Source organism: Oncorhynchus gorbuscha, linkage group LG22 (assembly GCF_021184085.1).
Source record: "Oncorhynchus gorbuscha isolate QuinsamMale2020 ecotype Even-year linkage group LG22, OgorEven_v1.0, whole genome shotgun sequence".
In the NCBI taxonomy this organism is placed as follows: domain Eukaryota; kingdom Metazoa; phylum Chordata; class Actinopteri; order Salmoniformes; family Salmonidae; genus Oncorhynchus; species Oncorhynchus gorbuscha.
The window spans coordinates 31,322,228-31,345,912 of record NC_060194.1 but is presented as its reverse complement, the minus strand read 5'-3'; the positions used below and the strand labels follow the sequence as shown (position 1 = coordinate 31,345,912).

The following is a 23,685-nucleotide window of genomic DNA, read 5'->3' as shown; positions in this document are numbered from 1 at the left end:
CCATGGTGTCCCCGGTTCGCCAGCACAGCCCAGTGCGGGCTATTCCACCTCGCCGCACTGGCCTGGCTACGGGGAACATTCAACCAGGTAAGTCGGACCTTCACGGTCCGTAAGGCGGACCTTCACGGTCTGGTCTGTCCGGTGCCACCTCCACGCACCAGCCCTCCAGTGGCAGCCCCCCACACCAGGCTGTCTCTCCGCTTTCGCTGCCTCCAGCTCAGCCTTGGGGCGGCGATATTCTCCAGCCTGTGCCCAGGGTCCCTTGCCATCCAGAATCTCCTCCCATGTCCAGGAGTCCTGATATCGCTGCTGCTGCTGCCCGTTACCACGCTGCTTGGTCCTTTGGTGGTGGGTGATTCTGTAACAGCCGTTGTTGGTGGAAGAAGGTGAGGACCAAGGTGCAGCGTGGTATGTATCCATGTTTATTAAATGAACACGGAAAAAAACAAAATAACAAAGAGAACGACCGAAAACAGTTCTGGCTGGTGCAGACACACAACAGAAAACAGAAAACAATCACTCACAAAACACAATAGAGAACAGGCTTCCTAAATATGGTCCTCAATCAGGGACAACGATTGACAGCTGCCTCTGATTGAGAACCATACCAGGCCAAACACAGAAATAGCAAATCATAGAAAAACTAACATAGACAACCCACCCAACTCACGCCCTGCCCATACTAAAACAAAGACATAACAAAAGAACTAAGGTCAGGACGTGACAGCCGCTCAGCAAGGAAGATGCAACTGCTCCAAAACTGCCATAAAAAAGCCAGACGGTTTGCAACTGCAAATTGGGACAAGGATTGTAATTTTTGGAGAAATGCCCTCTGGCCTGATGAAGCAAAAATATGTTTATGTCGTTATGTTTGGGGGAGGCTTGCAAGCCGAACAACACCATCCCAACTGTGAAGCACGGGGGTGGCAGCATCATGTTGTAGGGCTGCTTTGTTGCAAGAGAGACTGGTGCACTTCACAAATAGATGGTATCATGAGGCAGGAAAATGATGTAGATATATTGAAGCAACATCTCAAGACATCAGTCAGGAAATTAAAGCTTGGTCGCAAATAGGTCTTCACAATGTCCCCAAGCATATTTCCAAAGTTGTGGCAAAATGGCTTAAAGGACAACAAAGTCAAGGTATTGGAGTGGCCATCACAAAGTCCTGACCTCAATCCTAAAGAAAACTTGTGGGCCGAACTGAAGAAGTGTGTGCCAGCAAGGAGGCCTACAAACCTGACTCAGTTACACCAGCTCTGTCAGGAGGAAGGGGCCAAAATTCACCCAACTTATTGTGGGAAGCTTGTGGAAGGCAAACTGAAATGTTTGACCTAACGTTTAAAGGCAATGCTACCAAATAGTAATTGAGTGTATGTAAACTTCTGACCCACTGGGAATGTGATGAAAGAAAGAAAAGCTGAAATAAATAACTCTCTCTACTATTATTCTGACATTTCACATTCTTAAAATAAAGTGGTGATCCTAACTGACCTAAAACAGGAAATCTTTACTAGGATTAAATATCAGGAATTGTGAAAAACTGAGTTTAAATGTATTTGGCTAAGGTGAATGTAAACTTCCGACTTCAACTGTACATGACATTATCTGCCTCATAAGCGCACTTGAGTCATTACCCTGGTGAAACGCTCGCGGGGCGACAGTGAAACGCTCACAGACTAACAGTGAAACACTCGCGGGGCGACAGTGAAACGCTCACAGACTAACAATGAAACGCTCACAGACTAACAGTGAAACACTCACAGACTAACAGTGAAACGCTCACAGACTAACAGTGAAACACTCGCGGGGCGACAGTGAAACGCTCACAGACTAACTGTGAAACACTCGCGGGCCGACAGTGAAACGCTCACAGACTAACAGTGAAACGCTCGCGGGCCGACAGTGAAACGCTCACAGACTAACAGTGAAACGCTTGCGGGGCGACAGTGAAACGCTCACAGACTAACAGTGGAACGCTCGCGGGGCGACAGTGAAACGCTCACAGACTAACAGTGGAACGCTCGCGGGGCGACAGTGAAACGCTGACAGACTAACAGTGAAACGCTCGCGGGGCGACAGTGAAACGCTGACAGACTAACAGTGAAACGCTGACAGACTAACAGTGAAACACTCACGGGGTGACAGTGAAACGCTCACAGACTAACAGTGAAGCGCTCACAGACTAACAGTGAAACGCTTGCGGGGCGACAGTGAAACGCTCACAGACTAACAGTGAAACGCTCGTGGGGCGACAGTGAGACGCTCGCGGGGCGACAGTGAGACGCTCGCGGGGCGACAGTGAGACGCTCGCGGGGCGACAGTGAAACGCTCGCGGGGCGACAGTGAGATGCTCGCGGGGCGACAGTGAAACGCTTGCGGGGTGCCATGAAATGCTCGCAGGCCAACTAGCTCTCACAGTTTTCCATCTGAATTACAAGTGTTTAAGTGTTTAAGGTTAAGTTTAGGCATTAACTCAGAATTTTTAAGGTTAGTGTTATGTTTTGCCATTAACTCTGAATGGTTATGGTAACGGCTTAAAACTTTATAACTGAAACCTACTTGAAGGTAACAGCGCTCACTGTTGCCCCTAGTGGCAGGTTTTCACGTCATCTCCCGATGTACTCAGGCATGGATGGACATTGAATGCTGACTTGTATCACTTGTGCAGTGGCTGCGCAGGCAGCCCGACCCACAGGGCCAGACATTTACATACTCACACGCGGAGAAACAGTAATGACTAGGCGGGTTGCAGTAACCTGTTGTTTTGGGAAATGTAATGTAATGTCTTTTGTGTCTGGCCTCTGAGTAATAGCAGGGCTGAAGACTCACCTGCAGCGACGGAAGAGAGGAGAGGAGCTATTGCTCTGGACTCGATAGGAGATTTCTCTCTGTCTCTGTTTATCTCTCTCTCTTGCATGCTCTCTCTCTCTCTCACACACACACACACTCTGTCTTGCACGTACCCACGTACAGTACAATGTCACACAATGTCACAGTAGACGCATGTGCACAATGCCATGTGAGCTACTGAGCAGAGCTGCTCTTTTTGAGGACAGCGACAGGGGAGAAGAGGTTTATTCTTTCAACAATGAACCATCACCATGCCAACCACATTGTTGTTCTCGGTGCCAGCCTTGGCCTTGGCTCTGCCCACATGTTAGCAGAAGATGATTCAAGGACATTAAGCGCGCTGGTGGTTCCAATCCAAAGTGTGTGTGTGTTTGTGAGGTTGTGTGTGTGTGAGGTTGTGTGTGTGTCTGTGTGTGTGTGTGTGTCTCTGCGTGTGTGTGTGTGTGAGGTTGTGTGTGTGTCTCTGCGTGTGTGTGTGTGAGGTTGTGTGTGTGTCTCTGCGTGTGTGTTTGTGAGGCTGTGTGTGTGTCTCTGCGTGTGTGTGTGTGTGCGCACTTGTGTGTGTTTGTGTGTGTTCCAATTCAACGCTCCCATGCCAACATTCTCTCTCTCCACAGGTCTCCTCCAGAAGGTCTGCTTCCTTTTCTTCCTTCTGTAATAGAGAGCAAATTACAGGAAACACTGACCATGTATGGGGTGTATAACTTGGTAATGTTGTTTGCTTACAGCTATCTGAGATTAGTTTTTTTAAGGAAAACGCCAGCCTACCACTTGTTTTGGTAAATATCAAAAGTTCAAATGACCATGAAACAGGACCATGAAATCCCAGATTGTACCTTTTAAACACAGAAATAACCTTGGTGATCTAGATGGAAACAAACATGTGACAGCGAGACGAGACTACAAAGTTGAGCGATGAATTAATATCTGTCGTTCTCATGCTTTAATTAATGTAATAAGGACTAATGCTGGAATGTGTTTGTCATGTTAATTACCAGTGGCTAATTTCACACACACACACACACACACACACACACACACACACACACACACACACACACACACACACACACACACACACACACACACACACACACACACACACACACACACACACACACACACACACACACACACACACACAGAAAGAGACACACAGGCACGCACAGAGACACACACACTGTCATTAGCTAAGGCTAAATGTCTTCCCTGTCTCTTCCAGTGCTAATGGAGGGAGGGACAGAGATGTACAACAGAAGGACTATGTCTATGAAGTGTCCTACCAAAGAGGAATACCAGTACTCAACCTGAACTAAAGAATAATACAGTACTACAACAACAACCCATGTGTTCTCTTTGGAAGGAGGAATTCACCAATCACTAAGTGGGATCTGCACCAAAGAGCAATAGAGGGACCATGTAATACTTGACCTAATTTGAGGAACATCTAGCCACCATGTTAGAACTAGTCTGAAGCAGAAGGACCGCTACAACATCTACCTGTCATCAGCTCTACCAGGATGGGTCCAAATTGAAGGAGATCTGAACTCCTGGATCTCTTCACCAAAGAGGAATAACACCAGGCTTCTCACCATGGACTTGGAGGAAAACTCTGTCCTAGACCTGGAGTAGGGGGAGTAAAGGCTCTGTCCTAGACCTGGAGCAGAGGGAGTAGTGGCTCTGTCCTAGACCTGGAGCAGAGGGAGTAGTGGCTCTGTCCTAGACCTGGAGCAGAGGGAGTAGTGGCTCTGTCCTAGACCTGGAGCAGAGGGAGTAGTGGCTCTGTCCTAGACCTGGAGCAGAGGGAGTAGTGGCTCTGTCCTAGACCTGGGGCAGAGGGAGTAGTGGCTCTGTCCTAGACCTGGAGCAGAGGGAGTAGTGGCTCTGTCCTAGACCTGGAGCAGAGGGAGTAGTGGCTCTGTCCTAGACCTGGAGCAGAGGGAGTAGTGGCTCTGTCCTAGACCTGGAGCAGAGGGAGTAGTGGCTCTGTCCTAGACCTGGAGTAGAGGGAGTAGTGGCTCTGTCCTAGACCTGGAGCAGAGGGAGTAGTGGCTCTGTCCTAGACCTGGAGTAGAGGGAGTAGTGGCTCTGTCCTAGACCTGGAGTAGAGGGAGTAGTGGCTCTGTCCTAGACCTGGAGCAGAGGGAGTAGTGGCTCTGTCCTAGACCTGGAGCAGAGGGAGTAGTGGCTCTGTCCTAGACCTGGAGCAGAGGGAGTAGTGGCTCTGTCCTAGACCTGGAGCAGAGGGAGTAGTGGCTCTGTCCTAGACCTGGAGCAGAGGGAGTAGTGGCTCTGTCCTAGACCTGGAGTAGAGGGAGTAGTGGCTCTGTCCTAGACCTGGAGCAGAGGGAGTAGTGGCTCTGTCCTAGACCTGGAGTAGAGGGAGTAGTGGCTCTGTCCTAGACCTGGAGTAGAGGGAGTAGTGGCTCTGTCCTAGACCTGGAGTAGTGGCTCTGTGCTAGGAGTAGAGGGAGTAGTGGCTCTGTCCTAGACCTGGAGTAGAGGGAGTAGTGGCTCTGTCCTAGACCTGGAGTAGAGGGAGTAGTGGCTCTGTCCTAGACCTGGAGTAGAGGGAGTAGTGGCTCTGTCCTAGACCTGGAGTAGAGGGAGTAGTGGCTCTGTCCTAGACCTGGAGTAGAGGGAGTAGTGGCTCTGTCCTAGACCTGGAGTAGAGGGAGTAGTGGCTCTGTCCTAGACCTGGAGTAGAGGGAGTAGTGGCTCTGTCCTAGACCTGGAGTAGGGGACAGGGGGTAGGGGACAGTTGGGTTGTGGGCAGTCCAAAGGAGGTAGGGTGTGTGTGATAACCATCCTGGAGTAGGGGATAGGGGATTAGTCCACAGGAAGCAGCAGAGGAGTGATAACCCCATGGTGGATCTGCTGTGAGGAGGAAGGACCCAGGAGGATGTCATCAGCCGGAGGAGAGTCAGCCAGCTCGGAGCTCCAAGCAGGTGTCAAAACCAGCACTCTGAGACGGGAGTCCAGGAGGACTAAAGGTAATAAATCTAGATGCAAACACATTAAAAACATGGATGTAATGTATGCTATGCACCCCCCCCCCCACACACACACACACACACACACACAATGGCTCACACATGCCATTTGTTTTGCATGAATACACCCACATGCAAACGCGTACACACACATACAAAGGGAAGGTACAAATTGAGTTTTTATATTCTATTGCATTCTAACCCACCCACACACCAGATGGGAAGGTATGGTAAAAACTGTACATACATGTTACAGCAACCCACACAAAGCACAGAGACTAAATGTACACTGTATTAATAGTGAGTCATTGTAGACGTGAATAAATGTCATTCCTCCAATCAGAGAAACCCAGAGAGAAAGAGAGAGAGAGAGAGAGAGAGAGAGAGAGAGAGAGAGAGAGAGAGAGAGAGAGAGAGAGAGAGAGAGAGAGAGAGAGAGAGAGAGAGAGAGAGAGAGAGAGAGAGAGAGAGAGAGAGAGAGAGAGAGAGAGAGAGAGAGAGAGAGAGAGAGAGAGAGAGAGAGAGAGAGAGAATTTCCTGGGTAAAATGTTCCACTGTAATAGTGAAGGTGTAAACTTGGCAGTAGAAAATCTTAACAGTATATTTGACCTCTCCGCTTCCCTATCAAATCCAAAAATCTAAAATAGAAAACTGAAGAAAATTAACAATAATGACAAATGGTTTGATGAAGAATGCAAAAATCTAAGAAAGAAATTGAGAAACCTGTCCAACCAAAAACATAGAGACCCGGAAAACCTGAGTCTACGCCTTCACTATGGTGAATCACTAAAACAATACAGAAATACACTACGGTAAAAGAAGGAACAGCATGTCAGAAATCAGCTCAATGTAATTGAAGAATCCATAGACTCTAACCACTTCTGGGAAAATTGGAAAACACTAAACAAACAACAACACGAAGAATTATCTATCCAAAATGGAGATGTATGGGTAAACCACTTCTCCAATCTTTTTGGCTATATAACAAAGAATAAAGAGCAAAAACATATACATGATCAAATACAGATCTTAGAATCAACTATTAAAGACTACCAGAACCCACTGGATTCTCCAATTACATTGAATGAGTTACAGGACAAAATAAAAACCCTCCAACCCTAAAAGGCCTGTGGTGTTGATGGTATCCTCAATGAAATTATCAAATATACAGACAACAAATTCCAATCGGCTATACTAAAACTCTTTAACATCATACTAAGCTCTGGCATCTTCCCAAATATTTGGAACCAAGGACTGATCACCCCAATCCACAAAAGTGGAGACAAATTTGACCCCAATAACTACCGTGGAATATGTGTCAACAGTAACCTTGGGAAAATCCTCTGCATTATTATTAACAGTAGACTCGTACATTTCCTTAATGAAAACAATGTACTGAGCAAATGTCAAATTGGCTTTTTACCAAATTACCGTACAACTGACAATGTATTCACCCTGCACACCCTAATTGACAACCAAACAAACCAAAACAAAGGCAAAGTCTTCTCATGCTTTGTTGATTTCAAAAAAGCCTTAGACTCAATCTGGCATGAGGGTCTGCTATACAAACTGATGGAAAGTGGTGTTGGGGGTAAAACATACGGCATTATAAAATCCATGTACACAAACAACAAGTGTGCGGTTAAAATTGGCAAAAACACAAACATTTCTTCACACAGGGTCGTGGGGTTAGACAGGGATGCAGCTTAAGCCCCAACCTCTTCAACATATATATCAACGAATTGGCGCGGGCACTAGAAAAGTCCGCAGCACCCGGCCTCCCCCTGCTAGAATCCGAAGTCAAATGTCTGCTGTTTGCTGATGATCTGGTGCTTCTGTCACCAACCAAGGAGGGCCTACAGCAGCACCTAGATCTTATGCACAGATTCTGTCAGACCTGGGCCCTGACAGTAAATCTCAGTAAGACCAAAATAATGGTGTTCCAAAAAAGGTCCAGTCACCAGGACCACAAATACAAATTCCATCTAGACACTGTTGCCCTAGAGCACACAAAAAACTATACATACCTTGGCCTAAACATCAGCGCCACAGGTAACTTCTGAGATCTGAGAGACAAGGCAAGAAGGGCATTCTATGCCATCAAAAGAAACATAAATTTCAACATACCAATTAGGATTTGGCTAAAAATACTTGAATCAGTCATAGAGCCCATTGCCCTTTATGGTTGTGAGGTCTGGGATCCGCTCACCAACCAAGACTTCACAAAATGGGACAAACACCAAATTGAGACTCTGCACGCAGAATTCTGCAAAAATATCCTCTGTGTACAACATAGAACACCAAATAATGCATGCAGAGCAGAATTAGGCCGATACCCACTAATTATCAAAATCCAGAAAAGAGCCGTTAAATTCTACAACCACCTAAAAGGAAGCGATTCACAAACCTTCCGTAACAAAGCCATCACCTACAGAGAGATGAACCTGGAGAAGAGTCCTCTAAGCAAGCTGGTCCTGGGGCTCTGTTCACAAACACAAACACACCCTACAGAGCCCCTGGACAACAGCACAATTAGACCCAATCAAATCATGAGAAAACAAAAAGATAATTACTTAACACATTGGAAAGAATTAACAAAAAACAGAGCAAACTAGAATGCTATTTGGCCCTACACAGAGAGTACACAGCGGCAGAATACCTGACCACTGTGACTGACCCAAAATTAAGGAAAGCTTTGACTATGTACAGAGGTGGAAACTGAGCTGCACTTCCTAAACTCCTGCCCAATGTATGACCATATTAGAGAGACATATTTCCCTCAGATTACACAGATCCAAAGAATTAGAAAACAAATCCAATTTCGATAAACTCCCATATCTACTGGGTGAAATTCCACAGTGGTGCCATCACAGCAGCAAGATGTGTGACCTGTTGCCAAGAGAAAAGGGCAACCAGTGAAGAACAAACACCATTGTAAATACAACCCATATTTATGCTTATTTATTTTATCATGTGTCCTTTAACCATTTGTACATTGTTAAAACACTGTACATATACATAATATGACATTTGTAATGTCTTTATTGTTTTGAAACTTCTGTATGTGTAATGTTTACTGTTAATTTTTATTGTTTATTTCACTTTATATATTCATTTTATATATTATCTACCTCACTTGCTTTGGCAATGTTAACATGTGTTTCCCATGCCAATAAAGCCCTTGAATTGAATTGAATTGAGAGAGAGAGAGAGAGAGAGAGAGAGAGAGAGAGAGAGAGAGAGAGAGAGAGAGAGAGAGAGAGAGAGAGAGAGAGAGAGAGAGAGAGAGAGAGAGAGAGAGAGAGAGAGAGAGAGAGAGAGAGAGAGAGAGAGAGAGAGAGAGAGAGAAGAATTTCTCGTTCCACTGTAATAGTGAAGGTGTAAACTGGCCTGTATATTTGACCTCAGCTTCCCTATCAAATCTAAAAATCTAAAATAGAAAACTGAAGAAAATCCAGATGCAGCAGATCTAAGAAAGAAATTGAGAAACCTGTCCAACCAAAAACATAGAGCTGTAGCCACTATGGTGAATCACTAAAACAATACAGAAATACACTACGGTAAAAGAAGGAACAGCATGTCAGAAATCAGTCAATGTAATTGAAGAATCCATGATTTAAAATTGGAAAACACTAAACAAACAACAACACGAAGAATTATCTATCCAAAATGGAGATGTATGGGTAAACCACTTCTCCAATCTTTTGGCTATATAACAAAGAATAAAGAGCAAAAACATATACATGATCAAATGATCTTAGAATCAACTATTAATCAACTCCAACACCCAGAGACTCATCCAGATGCAGCAGATGATGTAATAGGCCAAGGCAGCCTGTCGATGAATGATCCAAGGCAGCCTCGGAATGATCGCGGTGAGATTGAAATGGGATTGAATTGGCTGAGAGGGAATAAAGAGAGAGTTGAGGGAGAGAAGTAGAGAGAGGAGAAAAATGTATTATGCTTGCTTCTCTCTCACTCGCTCCCTGTCCTGCTCTCCTTTCATCCCTCCTCACGCCCTCCCTCCCTCTTGCCATCTCTGCGTCCATGAATAAAGACAATAAAGTAAATATGCCTTCTCCTAGAACAGAAGCAGCAGCAGCAGGGCTCTGGGGCCAGGTCCTCTGGGGCCTTTTACTGGATCTGTCTGTCAGATCACACCAGATAAATGGTCGGGCTGGTGGAGAGCCTATCGATTTGAGTTAAGTGGAGGAGGGAAGAGAGAGGTAGGCTTATTACACACATGGCCATGCGATGCGACGCGATGGGCCACTGGTGGGGAGAGAATGGACAGGCTATCAGAGCATGTTATCAGGGCAGGCTTTAAGCATGTTAATCAGATGTGTTGCTGCTTGCGGGCCGTTGAAGCTATCACTGGAGATGCCCTTTAGATTCATAGTAATGGTAATGGAGTTTGATGCACACTGTCATACAGCCCTGGGCTCAGAGAGGTGACTGACTGGGCTGTGTGAAGGACCCTCTCAAAGTGTATTGGCAGGATGTGTCATGCAGGTGAAAGAGGACCCAAAAGCGACTTAACAGAAACAGAGTTTATTCAAGTCCAAACAGAAAACGACAAATCCTGAATCCTTAACAGGAAATGTCCAAACAGGGAATAACAGAAATCCTCTAGTCTGTAGAGGGGAATAACAGGAGAAGCGGCCACAGACTGCAGGTCGCTTGGTAGGCGCAGGTCCGTAGGATGCTCACACGCAGCATCTGATGAAGGCAAAAACACGACAGGACAGGGCGATACACAATCACAGCACGGTGAATTCTAAACAAGGAACCGACAGGACAGGAACGGAACACAAAGGAAGAAATAGGGACTCTAATCAGGGGAAAGGATCGGGAACAGGTGTGGGAAGACTAAATGATGATTAGGGGAATAGGAACAGCTGGGAGCAGGAACGGAACGATAGAGAGAAGAGAGAGCGAGAGAGTGAGAGAGGGAGGGGGAGAGAGAGGGATAGAAAGAGGGAAAGAACCTAATAAGACCAGCAGAGGGAAACGAATAGAATGGGGAGCACAGGGACAAGACATGATAATAAATGACAAACATGACAGTACCCCCCACTCACCGAGCGCCTCCTGGCGCACTCGAGGAGGAATCCTGGCGGCAACGGAGGAAATCATCGATGAGTGAACGGTCCAGCACGTCCCGAGACGGAACCCAACTCCTCTCCTCAGGACCGTAACCCTCCCAATCCACTAAGATTGGTGACCCCGTCCCCGAGAACGCATGTCCATGATCTTATGTACCTTGTAAATAGGTGCGCTCGACAAGGACGGGAGGGGGGAGGGAAGACGAACGGGGTGCGAAGAAAGGGCTTAACACAGGAGACATGGAAGACAGGATGGACGCGACGAAGATGTCGCGGAAGAAGCAGTGCACAGCGACAGGATTGACGACCTGGGAGACACGGAACGGACCAATGAACCGCATGGAGTCAACTTACGAGAAGCTGTCGTAAGAGGAAGGTTGCGAGTGGAAAGCCACACTCTCTGGCCGCAACAATACCTTGGACTCTTAATCCTGCGTTTATTGGCGGCTCTCACCGGTGCCCTGTAACGGCAAAGTGCAGACCTCACCCTCCTCCAGGTGCGCTCACAACGTTGGACAAACGCTTGAGCGGAGGGAACGCTGGACTCGGCAAGCTGGGATGAGAACAGAGGAGGCTGGTAACCCAGACTACTCTGAAACGGAGATAACCCGGTAGCAGACGAAGAAGCGAATGGAGCGTGCCCAGGGGAGCTGTTCTGCCCAAGACGAGGGTTTCTGAAAGAAAGGCTGCGTAGTATGCGATGGATTGGCCCTCTCTGCTTGACCGTTAGACTGGGGATGAAACCCGGAAGAGAGACTGACGGAGCACCAATCAAACGACAGAACTCCCTCCAAAACTGTGACGTGAATTGCGGGCCTCTGTCTGAAACGGGCGTCTAACGGGAGGCCATGAATTCTGAATACATTCTCAATAATGATTTGTGCCGTCTCCTTAGCGGAAGGAAGTTTAGCGAGGGGAATGAAATGTGCCGCCTTAGAGAACCTATCGACAACCGTAAGAATCACAGTCTTCCCCGCAGACAAAGGCAGACCGGTAATGAAGTCTAAGGCGATGTGAGACCATGGTCGAGAAGGAATGGGAGCGGTCTGAGACGACCGGCAGGAGGAGAGTTACCGACTTAGTCTGCGCGCAGTCCGAACAAGCAGCCACGAAACGGCGCGTGTCACGCTCCTGAGTCGGCCACCAAAAGCGCTGGCGAATAGACGCAAGAGTGCCTCGAACACCGGGATGACCAGCTAACTTGGCAGAGTGAGCCCACTGAAGAACAGCCAGACGAGTGGAAACAGGAACGAAAAGGAGGTTACTAGGACAAGCGCGCGGCGACGCAGTGTGCGTGAGTGCTTGCTTAACCTGTCTTTCAATTCCCCAGACTGTTAACCCGACAACACGCCCATAAGGAAGAATCCCCTCGGGATCAGTAGAAGCCACAGAAGAACTAAACAGACGGGATAAGGCATCAGGCTTGGTGTTCTTGCTACCCGGACGGTAAGAAATCACAAACTCAAACGAGCGAAAACAACGCCCAACGAGCTTGACGGGCATTAAGTCGTTTGGCAGAACGGATGTACTCAAGGTTCTTATGGTCTGTCCAAACGACAAAAGGAACGGTTCCAACCACTGTCGCCATTCGCCTAGGGCTAAGCGGATGGCGAGCAGTTCACGGTTACCCACATCATAGTTGCGCCAGATGGCGACAGGCGATGAGAAAATAAGCGCAAGGATGAACCTTATCGTCAGACTGGAAGCGCTGGGATAGAATGGCTCCACGCCTACCTCTGAAGCCCAACCTCGACAATGAATTGTCTAGTGACGTCAGGAGTAACGAGGATAGGAGCGGACGTAAAACGTTCTTTTAGAAGATCAAAAGCTGGAACCGGACCACTTAAAACACGTCTTGACAGAAGTAAGAGCTGTGAGAGGGGCAGCAACTTGACCGAAATTACGAATGAAACGCCGATAGAAATTAGCGAAACCTAAAAGCGCTGCAACTCGACACGTGACCTGGGAACGGGCCAATCACTGACAGCTTGGACCTTAGCGAATGCCTTCAGCGGAAATAACGGAACCGAGAAAAGTAACGGAGGAGACATGAAAGAGCACTTCTCAGCCTTTACGTAGAGACAATTCTCTAAAAGGCGCTGTAGAACACGCAACGTGCTGAACATGAATCTCAGTGACGTTAAAAATCAGGATATCGTCAAGATAGACAAAAACAAAGATGTTCAGCATGTCTCTCAGAACATCATTAACTAATGCCTGAAAAACAGCTGGCGCATTGGCGAGACCGAACGGCAGAACCCGGTACTCAAAATGCCCTAACGGAGTGTTAAACGCCGTTTCCACTCGTCCCCCTCTCTGATGCGCACGAGATGGTAAGCGTTACGAAGGTCCAACTTAGTAAAGCACCTGGCTCCCTGCAGAATCTCGAAGGCTGATGACATAAGGGGAAGCTAACGATTCTTAACCGTTATTCATTCAGCCCTCGATATCCACGCAGGGGCGCAGAGTACCGTCCCTCTTCTTAACAAAAAGAACCCCGCCCCGGCCGGAGAGGAAGAAGGCACTATGGTACCGGCGTCAAGAGACACAGACAAATAATCCTCAGAGCCTTACGTTCGGGAGCCGACAGAGAGTATAGTCTACCTCGAGGAGGAGTGGTCCCCGGAAGGAGATCAATACTACAATCATACGACCGGTGAGGAGGAAGGGAGTTGGCTCGGGACCGACTGAAGACCGTGCGCAGATCATGATATTCCTCCGGCACTCCTGTCAAATCGCCAGGTTCCTCCTGAGAAGTAGGGACAGAAGAAACGGGAGGGATGGCAGACATTAAACACTTCACATGACAAGAAACGTTCCAGGATAGGATAGAATTACTAGACCAATTAATAGAAGGATTATGACATACTAGCCAGGGATGACCCAAAACAACAGGTGTAAACGGTGAACGGAAAATCAAAAAAGAAATAGTCTCACTGTGGTTACCAGATACTGTGAGGGTTAAAGGTAGTGTCTCAAATCTGATACTGGGAAGATGACTACCATCTAAGGCGAACATGGGCGTAGGCTTCTCTAACTCTCTGAAAGGAATGTCATGTTTCCGAACCCATGCTTCGTCCATGAAACAACCCTCAGCCCCAGAGTCTATCAAGGCACTACATGTAGATAGATGGACCGACAAAGTAGTACAGGATTTTGATGGAGAGACTTGAGAGTTGCGCTCACCTGTAGCCCTCCGCTTACAGATGAGCTCTGGCTTTTACTGGACATGAATTAACAAAATGTCCAGCAACTCCGCAATAGAGGCACAGGCGGTTGGTGATCCTCCGTTCCCTCTCCTTAGTCGAGATGCGAATCCCTCCCAGCTGCATGGGCTCAGTCTCAAAGCCAGAGGAGGGAGATGGTTGCGATGCGGAGCAGGGAAACACCGTTGATGCGAGCTCTTTCCACGAGCCCGGTGACGAAGATCTACCCATCGTTCTATGCGGATGGCGAGAGCAATCAAAGAGTCCACATCTGAAGGAACCTCCCGGGAGAGAATCTCATCCTTAACCACTGCGTGGAGTCCCTCCAGAAAACGAGCGAGCAGCGCCGGCTCGTTCCACTCACTAGAGGCAGCAAGAGTGCGAAACTCAATAGAATAATCCGTTATGGACCGTTCACCTTGGCATAAGGAAGCCAGGGCCCTAGAAGCCTCCCCACCAAAACTGAAAATCAAAAACCCGAATCATCTCCTCTTTAAAGTTCTGGAACTTGTTAGAGCAATCAGCCCTTGCCTCCCAGATAGCTGTGCCCCATTCTCGAGCCCGGCCAGTAAGGAGTGAAATGACGTAAGCAACCCGAGCTCTCTCTCTAGAGTATGTGTTGGGTTGGAGAGAGAACACATGCGTGAGAAAGGAGCGGCACTCAGTGGGCTGCCCGGAGTAGCAAGGTGGGTTATTAACCCTAGGTTCTGGAGGCTCGGCAGGCCAGGAAGTAACAGGTGGCACGAGACGGTCCAGAGAGGTCGGAAACCTGAGCGGCCAGGTTCTCCACGGCATGGCGAGCAGCAGACAATTCCTGCTCGTGTCTGCCGAGCATGGCTCCTGGTCTCGACGGCAGTGTAACGATGAAGTCGCTGGGTCCATTCCTGGTCGGTTCCTTCTGTCATGCAGGTGAAAGAGGACCCAAAAGCGACTTAACAGAAACAGAGTTTATTCAAGTCCAAACAGAAAACGACAAATCCTGAATCCTTAACAGGAAATGTCCAAACAGGGAATAACAGAAATCCTCTAGTCTGTAGAGGGGAATAACAGGAGAAGCGGCCACAGACTGCAGGTCGCTTCGGGTAGGCGCAGGCCGTAGCTGACAGAGACACCTGCTCACACGCAGCATCTGATGAAGGCAAAAACACGACAGGACAGGGCGATACACAATCACAGCACGGTGAATTCTAAACAAGGAACCGACAGGACAGGAACGGAACACAAAGGAAGAAATAGGGACTCTAATCAGGGGAAAGGATCGGGAACAGGTGTGGGAAGACTAAATGATGATTAGGGGAATAGGAACAGCTGGGAGCAGGAACGGAACGATAGAGAGAAGAGAGAGCGAGAGAGTGAGAGAGGGAGGGGGAGAGAGAGGGATAGAAAGAGGGAAAGAACCTAATAAGACCAGCAGAGGGAAACGAATAGAATGGGGAGCACAGGGACAAGACATGATAATAAATGACAAACATGACAGGATGGATGGTTGTATGGATGGGTGGGTGGATGGATGGTTGTATGGATGGATGGATGGATGGATGGATGGATGGATGGATGGATGGATGGATGGATGGATGGATGGATGGATGGGTGGGTGGATTGGTGGATTGGTGGATTGGTGGATTGGTGGATTGGTGGGTGGGTAGGGGGTTGGATGAGTGGATGGATCGGTGGGTGGGTAGGTGGATGGGTGGATGGATGCATGGATCGGTGGGTGGGTGGGTGGGTGGGTAGGTGGCTGGGTAGGGTGGGTAGGTGGCTGGAAGAGTGGATGGATGGTTGGATGGATGGATGGATGGATGGATGGCAGAGCTTTAGACAAAGCCTGTACTTGTTTGTCTAGGTGGGTGGGCAGATTATAAAGTAGTTTAATATAAGTGTGTTTTCAGAGGAAATGTGGCTATTTCTCTCATTGTGCTTAATTTTTCCTGTGAAATCTCCCAATAAAAAATAAAATATGTAATATACTTCTAAATGAAAAGAGGTGCAACCCATCTATAATAAGGACAAATCCTTTTAGCCTTTTATATGTGAGCCTTTTTGTCTGAGAGATTTGATCCATGGTGTTCTCTAGCCAGACCAGATGTTAGAAAATCCAACCCTTACTGCAGTGTGTGTGTCTTCCTGCCTGTGAAGGTAAAGGAAAGCCTCCCCTCTGCCCATCGATGGAATTGCTTCACATGCGTGACTTCACTCTATCTCCATAGCAACTGTGGCTCGTCAACTGTAATCTGTGCAACAACAAAAAATTCAATTCGTCAAAAGAAGGGAGAAAAAGCCTCAGCATATATCTACAGTCAGTAAGTATTGCAATGGCAGAATAGAAAGATGCCCTAGATTTAAACATCATTATGACCCCATACATGTTAGCTCGACTTCATCTTCTCTTCCAATCACAATTAGGTAATGGGGACACTTTAAACTCCCTCGAGTTATTAACCAGTTTATCATCGGAAGTCCCACTATGCCATCATAGGCTACTCAGAGGTGTCACGCACAGACATGTTTATTGAGAAGGCAGTGAAATGAAATATATTTTATATATTTAATCAATAATAGAATCTATCTTCTAAATTGTTATATTGGAAAAATATAAAATTGGGGGCACATGCCCCCTCAGTTTCAATAGGCATGACACCTCAGATCATACTTTTGTAATAATTTCTGTAATGATTCTGTCATTTACCCCTGCTAAAGAGTCACCTGATCATCACAACCCAGCCAAAGCACATCAATACATTTAGCAGACACTCCTATCCAAAATGTCTTATCGTAGTGAGTGCATATATTTCCACACATTTTTCCTACATTTTTCATACTTTTTTCAATGGTTGTGTGTAACTGTGATGTGGTCAATGTGATCAATGTAATGTGACTGTTTTGATGATGTGCACAATACCTAATTGGTTTAACTAGCTCTGGTCCAGGGCATTAGTGTGTCTTGCTAACGCTGAGCCTTCAACAAAGGTCCACAAACACCCTGGAACAGAGCTAAGTGTATCCTACTTCCCAGTCTGTGTCCATGGAATCCAGTAATGTGTGCTGATGTTTAGAAAAAGTGTGTGTGTGCTGAGGCTTGTGAATGTTACTTCATCCACACACGCAGGGGATGGAAAGGAAGGCAAGGAGTGAGGAGGCAGATGGTGCAGACAGATTTGTCCTACTCTACTCTGCTCTACTCTGCTCTAGTGTACTTGACTCTACTCTTCTATACTCTACTGTAGTTTTCTCTTCTCTACTCTACTCTACTCTGGTCTGCTCTACTCTACTCTACTCTACTCTACTCTACTCTACTCTACTCTACTCTACTCTACTCTACTCTACTCTAGTTTACTCTACTCTACTGTAGTTTACTCTACTCTAGTTTACTCTACTCTACTCTACTCTACTCTACTCTACTCTACTCTACTCTACTGTAGTTTACTCTACTCTAGTTTACTCTACTCTGCTCTACCCTAGTCTACTCTACTCTAGTGTAGTTTACTCTACTCTACTCTACTCTAGTTTACTCTACTTTACTGTAGTTTACTCTACTGTAGTTTACAATACTCTAGTTTACTCTACTCTACTCTGCTCTACCCTAGTTTACTCTACTCTACTGTAGTTTACTCTACTCTACCCTAGTTTACTCTACTCTACTGTAGTTTACTCTACTCTACTGTAGTTTACTCTACTCTTCTCTGCTCTACTCTACTCTAGTTTACTCTACTCTACTCTGCTCTACTCTACTCTACTCTAGTTTACTCTACTCTACTCTGCTCTACTCTACTCTATTCTAGTTTACTCTGCTCTGCTCTACTCTAGTTTACTCTACTCTACTCTACTCTGCTATACTCTAGTTTACTCTATTCAGGCCTTCATATTTTATGCTGCTTCTTAGCCCCAGCAGACCAGAAGAAGATAGAACAGGAGAACTTCTGTAAGAATAACTGGCTAAAGCAGAGTTGTGAATGAACACACTGACGAAGTGGCACATTCAAATTGCACATGTATGCATTCGTATTATCAATAGACAATGATGCACTAATAGATGGGTAACATCCTCGTAACGTTCAAAGGTTCATCTTTATTGGATGCTGGGCTCCCGAACCAATGTTGCAGTTGCCAACTACTCGTATCTGGAGGGCCACGTATGACTCTCCATCTGGTGCCATCCTGCCATCTGTCCTTTCCTCGTCCCCATTTAACTGAGGCGGGGGGCACAGACACTCTCTTCTCACAGCCAGCTAGTCCATTGACTCCACTCCGTAACTAGTATGGTTCTCTCAATAGGCTGAGGTATTTTCGTCTCAGGTGGGTAATTGGAGTGCTTTAGTCTGAATTGATGCAGAAACCAGTTACACTACTGCACCCACGCTCTACTACACCCACAAATCAAACAAATCTAAATGTATTTGTTACATGCGTCGAATACAATGGGTGTGAAATGCTTGCTTTTGAGCCTTCCTCAACGATGCAGAGTTTAAAAAAAGATAAATAGTAGACAAGCGGAATAAAATACACAACAATGGAGCTATATACAGGGATCTGGTATCAGATCAATGTGGAACTATATACAGGGATCTGGTATCAGATCAATGTGGAACTATATACAGGGATCTGGTATCAGATCAATGTGGAACTATATACAGGGATCTGGTATCAGATCAATGTGGAACTATATACAGGGATCTGGTATCAGATCAATGTGGAACTATATACAGGGATCTGGTATCAGATCAATGTGGAACTATATACAGGGATCTTGTATCAGATCAATGTGGAACTATATCCAAGGATCTGGTATCAGATCAATGTGGAACTATATACAGGGATCTGGTATCAGATCAATGTGGAACTATATCCAGGGATCTGGTATCAGATCAATGTGGAACTATATAAAGGGAGTACCAGTACCAGATCAATGTGCAGAGGTATGAGGTATTTGAGGTAGATACTGTATGTAAATGAAGGCAGGGTAAAGTGACTAGAAATCAGGATAGATAATAATAATAATACGAGTAAGAATAAAGAACAGAGTAGCAGCATATGAGTGTGTGTGTGTGTGTACACTATATATACAAAACTATGTGCACATCCCCTTCAAATGACTGAATTTCAGACACACTCATTGCTGACAGGTGTATAAAATCAAGAACACAGCCATGCAATCTCCATAGACAAACATTGGTAGTAGAATGGCCTTACTGAAGAGCTCAATGACTTTCAACGTGGCATCGTCTTAGGATGCACCTTTCCAACAGTTCGTCAAATTTCTGCTCAGCTCGAGCTGCCCCAGTCAACTGTAAGTGCTGTTATTTTGAAGTGGAAATGTCTAGGACCAACAACAGCTAAACTGTGAAGTGGTAGGCCACACAAGCTCACAGAACGGGAACACCGAGTGCTGAAGCGCGTAAAGCGACAAAATCCTCTGCCCTCAGTTGCAACACTCACTACAGCGTTCAAAACTGCTTCTGTAAGAAATGTCAGCAGAAGAACTGTTCATCGGGAGCTTCATGAAATGGGTCTCCATGGCCAAGCAGCCACACACAAGCCTGAGATTACCATGCGCAATACCAAGTGTCGGCTGGAGTACTGTAAAGCTAGCCGCCATTGGACTCTGGAGCAGTGGTAATACGTTCTCTGGAGTGATGGATCACACTTCACCATCTGGCAGTTAAATATAATAATAATAATAATAACAGATTAATCTGTGTTTGGCGGATGCCAGGAGAATGCTACCTGCCTGAATGCATAGTGCCGACTGTAAAGTTTGGTGGAGGAGGAATAACGGTCTGGGGCTGTTTTTCTTGGTTCGAGCCAGGCACCTTAGTTCCAGTGAAGGGAACTCTACACCATACAATGACATTCTAGGTGATTCTGTGCTTCCAACTTTGTTGCAACAGTTTGGGGAAGTCCCTTTCCTGTTTCAGCATGACAATGCCCCCATGCACAAAGTGAGGTCCATACAGATATGGTTTGTCAAGATTGTTGTGGAAGAACTTGAACTGGCCTTCACAAAGCCCTGACCTCAACCCCATTGAACATCTTTGGGATGAATTGAAACTCCGACTGTGAGCCAGGCCTAATCGCTCAACATCAGTGCCCGACCTCACTAATGCTCTTGTGGCTGAATGGAAACAAGTCCCCGCAGCAATATTCCAACATCTAGTGGAAAGCCTTCCCAGAAGAGTGGAAGCTGTCATAGGTTCCAAGATGGCATAGCAGTCGGACGTGTGTATTTGTCTCTGTCTTATCCTGTGTCTCATCCCATGTAAATAGCCGGTCCTTTTCATATATATCTTAATCTCACTTTTCAATGAACTAAATATATTTTGCTGCAACCCGCCTCACCCAATGTGGTAGGGATCTGCTATTTTTATTCCTTATAACTGGAACTTCCATCAGGAGCTAGCCAGCTAACTAGCTACTAGTCTTTGTTAGCCACGGCTAGCTGTCTTCACCTTTTTCTCGGTCACCAGCCAGCCTTAACTCGGATAATACCTGCCAGTCTGCACAGCGCGATATCAACCCAGAGCATATTGGACTGCTTCTCTCATCATCAGATTCCTGCCGCTGCGGTTCATTACACCGGATCATCTCAGCTAGCTAGCTGCAAATGAGTGGCTACTGTTAGCTAACGCCTCTGTCCCCAAGGAAGCACCAGCTATCCTTGAGCTAGCCTTGGGGCCAGTAGATGGTAGATAATTCTAGGGCTACAATACCTCCTTTGCAAATTGTCCTGGACCCTTTATTGTCGTCAAGGAGCCCCGCCGATCCATCACGACTGGACTGCCGATGTGATCGCCCAATGTGGTCTCAACAGGATATTCTGTTACGATGTCGCCGAAGAACCATCTACTAGCCCAGAACCCGCTAGCTTTTTGGAAGCCTGTGTCCCCTGCTCGCCTAGAGTAGTAGTGACTACCGAACGACACCCTGACTCTGCTCTTTTGACCCTATGATCACTCGGCTACACAGCTGATGCCCCCTGGACTGTTTCAATAACACGGTACCTCATTTTGTTTACCTGCCGGACCCAGCCTCAAACTCAGGCCCTGAATGTACCCAACTGACCCGCTCTGCACATTCATCTCCATTTACCCGTTGTTGTCTTAGCTCTCCTGATCAACACCTGTGATTGCTTTATGCCTCTCTCTAATGTCAATATGCCTTGTCTACTGCTGTCTTGGCTAGTTCTAATTGTTTTATTTCACTGTAGAGCCCTCAGTCCCGCTCAACATGCCTTAGATAGCTCTTTTGTCCCACCCCACACACATGCGGAGACCTCACCTGGCTTAACTTCCAGAGACGAAACCTCTCTCATCTTCACTCAACGCCTAGGTTTACCTCCACTGTACTCACATCCTACCAAACCATTGTCTGTGCATTATGCCCTTAATCTATTCTACCACACCCAGAAATCTGCTCCTTTTATTCTCTGTTCCCTATGCACTAGACGACCATTTCTTATAGCCTTTAGCCGTACCTTCATCCTACTCCTCCTCTATTCCTCTGGTGATGTAGAGGTTAACCCAGGCTCTTTAGCCCTAAGTTATACTCCTATTTCCCAGGCGCTCTTATTTGTTGACTTCTGTAACCGTAAAAGCCTTGGTTTCATGCATGTTAACATCAGAAGCCTCCTCCCTAAATGTATTTTATTCACTGTTTTAGCACACTCCGCCAACCCTGATGTCTGAATCCTGGCTTAGGAAGGCCACCAAAAATTCTGAAATTTCCATCCCCAAATACAACATTTTCCACCAACATAGAACTGCCAAAGGGGGGCGGAGTTGCAATCTACTGCAGAGATAGTCTGCAGAGTTCTCTCATGCTACCCAGGTCTGTGCCCAAGCAGTTTGAGCTTCTACTCCAGACTTGACTGCCCTTGACCAGCACAAAAACATCCTGTGGCGCACTCCATTAGCATCGAATAGCTCCTGCGATAAGCAACTTCTCAGGGAAGTTAGGAACTAATATACGCAGGCAGCTAAGAAAGCAAAGGCTAGCTTTTTCAAACTGAAATGTGCATCCTGTAGCACAAACTTCAAAAAGTTCTGGGACAATGTAAAGCCCATGGAGAATAAGAGCACCTCCTCCCAGCTGCCCACTGCACTGAGGCTAGGAAATACTGTCACCACCGATAAATCTATCATACTTGAGAATTTCAATAAGCATTTTTCTATGGCTGGCCATGCTTTCCACCTGGCTACCCCTACCTCGGTCAACAGCTCTGCACACCCCACAGCAACTTGCCCAAGCCTCCCCACCCCTCCTTCACCCAAATCCAGATAGCTGATGTTCTGAAAGAGCTGCAAAATCTGGACCCCTACAAATCAGCTGGGTTAGACAATCTAGACCCTCTCTAAAATTATCTGCCGCAATTGTTGCGACCACTATTACTAGCCTGTTCAACCTCTCTTTCATATCGTCTGAGATCCCCAAAGATGAAAGCTGCCGCGGTCATCCCCCTCTTCAAAGGGGGAGACACTCTAGACCCAAACTGTTACAGACCTATATCTATCCTACCCTGCCTTTCTAAAGTCTTCGAAAGCCAAGTTAACAAACAGATCACCGACCATTTCGAATCCCACCGTATCTTCTCCGCTATGCAATCTGGTTTCCAAGCTGGTCATGGGTGCACCTCAGCCATGCTCAAGGTCCTAAACAATATCATGACCGCCATCGATAAAAGACAACACTGTGCAGCCGTCTTTATCGACCTGGCCATGGGTTTTGACTCTGTCAATCACCACATTCTTATCGGCAGACTCAACAGCCTTGGTTCTCAAATGACTGCCTCGCCTGGTTCACCAACTACTTAGTTTAGTGTGTCAAATCGGAGGACTTGTTGTCCGGATGGGGGTGACACAGGGTTCAGTTCTCGGGCCGACTCTTTTCTCTGTATACATCAATTATGTCCCTCTTGCTGCTGGTGATTCTCTGATCCACCTCTACGCAGATGACACCATTCTGTATACTTCTGGCCCTTCTTTGGACATTGTGTTAAATTAACAAACCTCCAGACGAGCTTCAATGCCATACAACACTCCTTCCGTGGCCTCCAACTGCTCTTAAATGCAAGTAAAACTAAATGCATGCTCTTCAACCGATCGCTGCCCGCACCCTTCCGCCCGTCTAGCATCACTACTCTGGACGGTTCTGACTTAGAATATGTGGACAACTACAAATCTCCAATCCAAAATTCAATCTAGAATCGACTTCCTATTTCGCAACAAAGCATCCTTCGCTCATACTGACAAACGCTGCCATTTACGAAATAGCCTCCAGCACTCTACTCAGCAAATTGGATGTAGTCTATCACAGTGCCATCCGTTTTGTCACCAAAGCCCCATATACCACCCACCACTGCGACCTGTATGCTCTCGTTGCCTGGCCCTCGCTTCATATTCGTTGCCAAACCCACTGGCTCTAGGTCATCTATAAGTCTTTGCTAGGTAAAGCCCGACTTATCTCAGCTCATTGGTCACCATAGCAGCACCCACCCGTAGCATGCGCTCTAGCAGATATATTTCGCTGATCATTCCC

General features: G+C 46.7%; 1 protein-coding gene across 4 annotated transcripts in view; it reads left to right on the top strand.

Moving 5' to 3' along the window:
• Nucleotides 1-5,319: 5,319 nt before the first annotated feature.
• LOC124010073 (disabled homolog 1-like) overlaps nt 5,320-23,685 on the top strand; it is a 55,363-nt gene continuing 36,997 nt past the window's right edge. For all 4 annotated transcript variants that reach the window (XM_046322411.1, XM_046322413.1, XM_046322412.1 and 1 more), the window contains exon 1: nt 5,320-5,846. In XM_046322411.1, coding sequence (XP_046178367.1) covers nt 5,756-5,846 — 91 coding nt within the window. In that variant the 5' untranslated portion in view covers nt 5,320-5,755. The remainder of the gene's footprint in view (nt 5,847-23,685) is intronic.